This window comes from Eulemur rufifrons, chromosome 9 (genome assembly GCF_041146395.1).
Source record: "Eulemur rufifrons isolate Redbay chromosome 9, OSU_ERuf_1, whole genome shotgun sequence".
Lineage (NCBI taxonomy): Eukaryota > Metazoa > Chordata > Mammalia > Primates > Lemuridae > Eulemur > Eulemur rufifrons.
Window position 1 is genome coordinate 33,946,719 of NC_090991.1, and position 5,937 is coordinate 33,952,655.

The 5,937-nt window shown below is 61.2% G+C and overlaps 1 protein-coding gene across 1 annotated transcript; it reads right to left on the reverse strand.

Annotated features, from left to right (window-relative positions):
- Positions 1–101: 101 nt before the first annotated feature.
- On the reverse strand, positions 102–3,215 carry NXPH3 (neurexophilin 3). The gene is made up of 2 exons (XM_069481249.1): positions 3,162–3,215; positions 102–806 (listed from the first exon to the last, which is right to left on the reverse strand). The coding sequence occupies exons 1-2, from the start codon at positions 3,213–3,215 to the stop codon at positions 102–104; spliced, it is 759 nt and encodes a 252-aa protein (XP_069337350.1).
- Between the last annotated feature and the right edge of the window lie 2,722 nt (positions 3,216–5,937).

The window sequence follows — 5,937 nt, forward strand, 5'->3', positions numbered from 1 at the left end:
CCTCTCCACCCCCCTCCCTGCCCAGTGTCCAGACAGATGGCCTTCTGCATGGGCAGGCCTGTCCTTCCAGCCCTGGTCTGGCCTCCGTGGCCTGCCCGGGGTCACCCAGAAGGGTAGTAGGGGGTCTCGCTATGGTAGTTGTAATCTGGGCACACCTTCTGGACCAGCCGATAGTCTGTGCTGTAGAAGGCGATGTAGACACAGACGACTTTGAAGGGCTGGGAGCAGCTCCAGGTGGCTGAGCTCTGAGCGTGGTCTCGGGAGCAGATCTTGGCTGGGTCGTGGGTGCATAGCGAGGTCCGGCGGCCCCGTTCTACCTTCTCCCACTCCATCCGGCAGTTGAAGATTTTGGAGGCCTTGGCTTCGATGAAGATCTGCTGTTCCTGGTGGAACTCTACAGCTTTACTGGGGGGCACGAGGCTGATGGAGATGTTGCCCTGGCCTGTGGCATTGTGTCGGAAGTGGACTCTGAAGGTCCCGTTGCCATGGTCCACAATCTTCCCTGTGACGAGCAGGTTCAGGGCCACCGTCTTGATGTTGGAGTAGAAGTCGCCCCAGCCAAAGATTTTCTTCACCTTGGCCGAGGGTGAGGGGCTGTGGTTTGGGCGGTTGGGGGGCTGCCCAAGGACCCCCCAAGACTCCCCAGGTGGAGCCAGCAGCCCTAGGAGAGTGGAATTGGCCATGGGGCGGGACTTAGGTGAGATGTGGCCCCGCTTCCGAGGCACCCGAGGCCGGGGCTGGCCCTCATGGTCGTCATGCTCAGGGTCCTCTGAGCCGGGGGGACCGTCATCCTGGCCACAGATGACCTACAGAAGGAGTTGGAAGGACAGTGAGAGCCCTGTCCCCAGAGAACCCAGGAGCTCTGGCCCCCCGCCCACCACCACCAGCATCACCTCTGTCCCGGTCCCTTCCACTCTGACTTGGGGCAGAGGGACCCCTGAATGTTGTCCACTTATGCTGGGGGTCATGTGTACACTCTAGCTTGTGTCATGGTCCCATCTCATGTTTTGACTCTCAGGTGAGCCCTGTGTCCTCTCTTCACTGTTCTGTCTCTGGCCATTATTCAAAGTATGAAGGATAGTCAAGAATTCTGTCCAGTGGACTGTGGCACCCGGGACAATGCCCCTAACCCTATGGGGTCCCCAATCTGGTGGGGGAAGCCCAGCTCCTGATTGTGTAAGAGCCCCCATCTGGTAGCCAAAGCATCAACCCTGTGCCGACAAGAGCCCCCCTTCTGACAGGGGAGGTAGAGTCCCTGGCTCTGTGAAACGGGGAGACATAATCTCTGTCCTCAAAGAGCCCTGAGTCAGATAGGGGAGCTTGGTTCCTATCCTGGGAGAGTCCCCAGTTTGACAGGAGAGGCCAGCCCCTGCCTTTGGGGACTTCCTAGTCTGTGGGGTGAGACACCATCCCTACCCTAGGATCATTTCTACCCTCAGATGCAAAGAGAACCAACAGGCAATGGAACAAGAAAACAGAACCCAGTGAAATTCTCAAGTACAAATGCGGTTTAGGTTTTGCAGGAGGACTAGAGAAGACCTGGAGTGAATGCCACACCCGGGATGGCCAAGGCTATGGAAAACCAAACGCTTCTCTGGGGAACACTGATGATGACATGCCAAGGCATTACTTGCATTAGGAGGTGGGAATTATTATTCCCATTTCACAGATAAGGACACAAGGGCTCAGAGGTTACAATGCTACAAGGCTAAGGTCACGTAGGGTCAGCCCTCCCATTACACCCCACACTCCCAACCTCACAGACCAGATGTGCATTTTTTAAAGGATTTCATCCAGGCCCCGTCCCCCTGGGAATCTGCCAAGGCTTGTCCTGCCTCTGCTGGATCAGCTATGGCGACAGGCCACACCTGGGGGAGGCTTGCCGGAGGTGCTGCGCAGAGAGGGACAGCGCTGAGGTGGGGGGGGGGACGGTATCTATGGGGCATTAAGGGAGTTTACAAGGCTTCCTCTGGGCAGGGACTGGGCCTGTGTGTGCTCTGCTTTTGGAACAGAGTTCACCAAATCATCTGGATTTGGTGGTGACCCTGGGTTGGGGAGGGGAGGGCTCCAAGGGGTTTTGGGATCCTCATGTCCCCTGTTCTTGGCGGTGCCTGCAACTGTGTGCTGTGGCCAAGCCCATCCCTGCCCCACAGTCAAGCCTGGCCCTGCCTGGCCCCAGGGGTTCGGTAGAGGGACAGCCGGGAGGGGAGGCTCCTGGGGGCTGGGTTCAGGGCTGCAGACCTGTGTGCACTTGGTGCTGGGGGTCACAGCTGAGTGGCAGAGGATAGAGAACAGGGCCACAGGTGTGGCCGCGAGAAGGGAAGGGCTCTTCCAGCCGTGGAATAAGGGTGGTGGCAGGGGGGTTGTGGATGTGAGGGAAGGGGCAGATCCAGATGTGGGGCCGAGGCTTCTCCACGGCAGAATTGGGGCGAGGGCCGGCAACAGCGCTTGGCCGGAGAGGAGTCGAGCCCTGGGCTGGGGTCGGGGTTGGGGTCCGCCGGCGTCCTGGGCCTCCGGGAAGCCCTGAGCCGCGCACGGGGAGCGGGCTCTGGGCGCTCCGCTCAGCTGCCGCGAGCGCCCGGGGCGGGAGCCGCCTGCCCAGGTCCTGTGGGGCTCGGGCTGCGCGCAGCCGGGAGAGGAGAGGAAAACAACAGGCGGGAGGGAGGGAGCGGGAGGGAGCGGGAAGGAGGGACGCGGGGGCCGCCCCCCGCCTGGACCGGCTCCGCGTGCTGGGGACCCAGAGCCCGGGGCTCTGTGGGTCCAGGGGGTCAGGGGGAAAGCCCACGCCTGCTGACCTGGCAGGTCACCAGCTCCACAACCCACTCCCCACCCCCCACCCCCCTCTGCGGTCCCGGGGCGCCGGGAAGGGGTCGGGTAACCCTTGGCCACCCGGCTCCCGGCCTTTTCCCCAGTGCTGGTCGCACCTCCCGCCACTCGCCGCGGAGTGGGTGGGCCAGCCCAGCACCCTCTTCCCGCCCCTATTAACCCTTTCTGTCCGGTCTCCGGCCTCGGACCCGCCCTCTCCCCCAGCCTCCAGTCTTCCCCTCCATCCCTGGGATGTCAGGGGAAGGGAGAAAGTTTCAGGGCTCGGAAGCTTCCCGCGCTCTCCCCGGATCCTGCGGGCCCCCGCCCCTCTGCGCAGCTCCCCGCGGACCACTCACCAGATAGAGGCTGCCCTGTACCAGGAACACGAAGCAGCAGCGAGTCAGTTGCATCTTCCTCCTCTGCTCACGTCCCCTTTCTCGCCTCTTTTCCTTTCGGGGTCCCAGGCCCCTTCCTCCCCGTCTGCTCCTTCAGGCGCGCCGTCCCATGCTCCAGTCCTCGGCGGCTCGCGGCCCTCCCCTCAGCCAGTTGTCCAAGACCGACCCCGCCCCCTTCGGTCCAGCTGTGCAGCCGCCGCCCCCCTCCCCTGGTCCAGCTGCGCGCGGCGCGGCCCCCACTCGAGGTCCCAGATGTGCGCCCCGAGCGCCTCGAAGGGGCCCAGCTGCGCCGTAGCTCCGCTGCTCCAGTTACGCGCTCGGCGCCCCCTTGGTTCCAGCGGCGCCGTTCTCTTCCAGATGTGCCGGGGACCTGCGCGCGCGCCCGACCTTGGTGCTAATTCCCCAGACCAGGCTGCCCCTCCCGCCCCTTCGCGGCGCGCCCCCTGGCGGACGCCCCGGGCCACTCTGAGCCCGGCCGCCCGCTCCCCGCGCTGCACCCCGCCAGACTGGAGCGCTCCTGGCGCCCAGGCGGCTCCTGCTTCCTTGTCCCTCCCACCCGCGGCGGCGGCGGCGGCAGCAGGTACAGTGAGCCCAGCCGGTACCTCCGGAGTTAACTCCTCCCCTGCCGGCCCGCAGCCCGGGGACCTTGGACGCTGGATCTCCGGCCCGAACGGGGTAGAACGCCGGGGCAGAGTAACTCCTGGAGAGGAAGGGACAGGGTGATGGCCAGGGGATAGAGACCCTACCCTTTCCACCCCTCTGGCAGGATGCCTGTTCCCACGTAGCGAGAATCTGCTGCCCTACCCCCAACCTCAGGAGTCCTGGAGATCGTTTTTTTCCAAACTCATTCCAAGGGCCAAAAAAGGACATATCCCTTATTGTAACCTATCCCCACGGTTGCGAGTCCATTGTCTCTCTGCAAGACTTGTTTCTGTGCTGAGGGAAGTTCTTCTAGGTGTCTAGCCTGAACTCCTTTTGTTATCGTGTCCATTCCTTTACTCTTCTACTTTCCTCAGAGGGGCTAGGATAATCCCTGAACCTGGTCAGTCCAGTAACTGTGACAGGAATCTTTGGCTGGGGCTTTGGACTGACAAGGCTGCTATGGCCAGGCTGGACTTTGGGGCTGGGGACGCAGGTAAGCCCCTGAGAAATTGGGGAGTGAGGTGGGCAGGTCTCCCTGGAGGCTGTCCCTTCATTCTTCACTACTACCCTCCCTGTGACACAGAGGGTCACCAGGCTAAGAGGGGCTCCTGTCCCAGTGTGGTCCCTGGTTACCTCTGGTCTCTGCAACAAAACTCCAGGGCAAGGAGGAAGAACAAGACCCTGATCTGAGATTCCCAAAGATGGGGGCCCATCCTCCATCACCCCCACTCTGTGCCTCCAGGTCTCCTTCCTGGAATTCCAGGGCCCTTTTAGTCTTTAGAAAAATAAAAGGTCAAGTTCTAGCACTCCTTGGAGGCTGTGAAGGTGAGGAGGTACCCCAGTATTTGGAGGTACCCCAGCCCGGGGCTGGGCCCACGGTGGGTGGACACTCTGCTCTTTGGCCCTCCAAGGCCCGGCTTGGTCCCTGGCTGCAACCCCAGCACGCACCCAGCCTCCTCCCCCACCATCTGCCAGGCGGGTGCTCGGGGAATGCAGATGAATCTTAATATCAGTCTGGGCCAAGTGCAATGAGGGAGACAGATTCTGCAGAGTCCAGACAGCATCACAGAGCCCCCTACATCCCCGGGCACCCTGGCCCACACCAAGGTGCAGCAGGTCTTCCCTGGTGGTGGTGGTGGTGGGGGGGTGTGCATGTCTAGTCAAAGACCCCCAGAGCCAGAGAAGGAAAGAGCAGGTAAATCTTTGGCTGGCCTCTGAGCCTCCGGCCCGGCTGGGAGGGAGAAGCTGTTGGCCTGAGCGTGGGCAGCTGGTTCCAGTGCCCAGCTAGGCAGAGGCATAGCTGGGCCCACTCTTTGTCCATTTCCAGAAGGTCCTGTCCCCAGGAGAGCAGTGTGGTCCAACAGAAAGAGCACAGGTTTTCAGGCCAGACAGTCCTAGATCCTACTCCAGACCTGGCTGTGTGACCTTGGGCAGGTTAGTTTGGTTCTCTGATGCCCGTTTCCTGATCTGCTGTTGCAAGAACGAAAGGAGACAAAATGTGCAAACAAAGCGCAGGCACAATGGCTGGCGGGCAGTCGTAGGAGTGCAATAAATGGAAGTTCTCGCTTTCCCACTTCCCACACATTTGCTCCGGCTGCCTGGCTTGCCCTCGCTCCCCTCTTGGCCATTCCTGGCTCTCACTTCCTTCCTTCAAGTTTCCCCTCTGCATTTATCCATCAACCACTGTCCGAGCCTGTCCTCAGTGCCAGGCGCCAGGCCAGGGGCTGAGATAGAGATGAATGGGACACCGTCCCTGCCCTCAAGGATCTCATCGGCTAGTGTGGAACAGAGACATGAAAATCGATAATTATAACTCAGTGTGGTGAGTGGAATAACAGATCCCTGAACAAGGCATTATGGATGCACCAAAGAAGCTGGGGGCAGGGGGAGGGTCAGAGGTGGCTTCCTGGAGGAGGTGATGACAAGCTCGTGAGTAAGAGTGTTCCTGGCAGGGGGCACTGAATGACCAGAGGTCCAGAGGCTACAACTGGCAGCAGTTTGCTGTTCTGAGCACAGAGGGGAGGAGGGGCGGCTGGGGCCAGATGATGGAAGGTCTTGTGTGTCAGCTGGTGGGGTTGGGACCCGTGTTATGAGG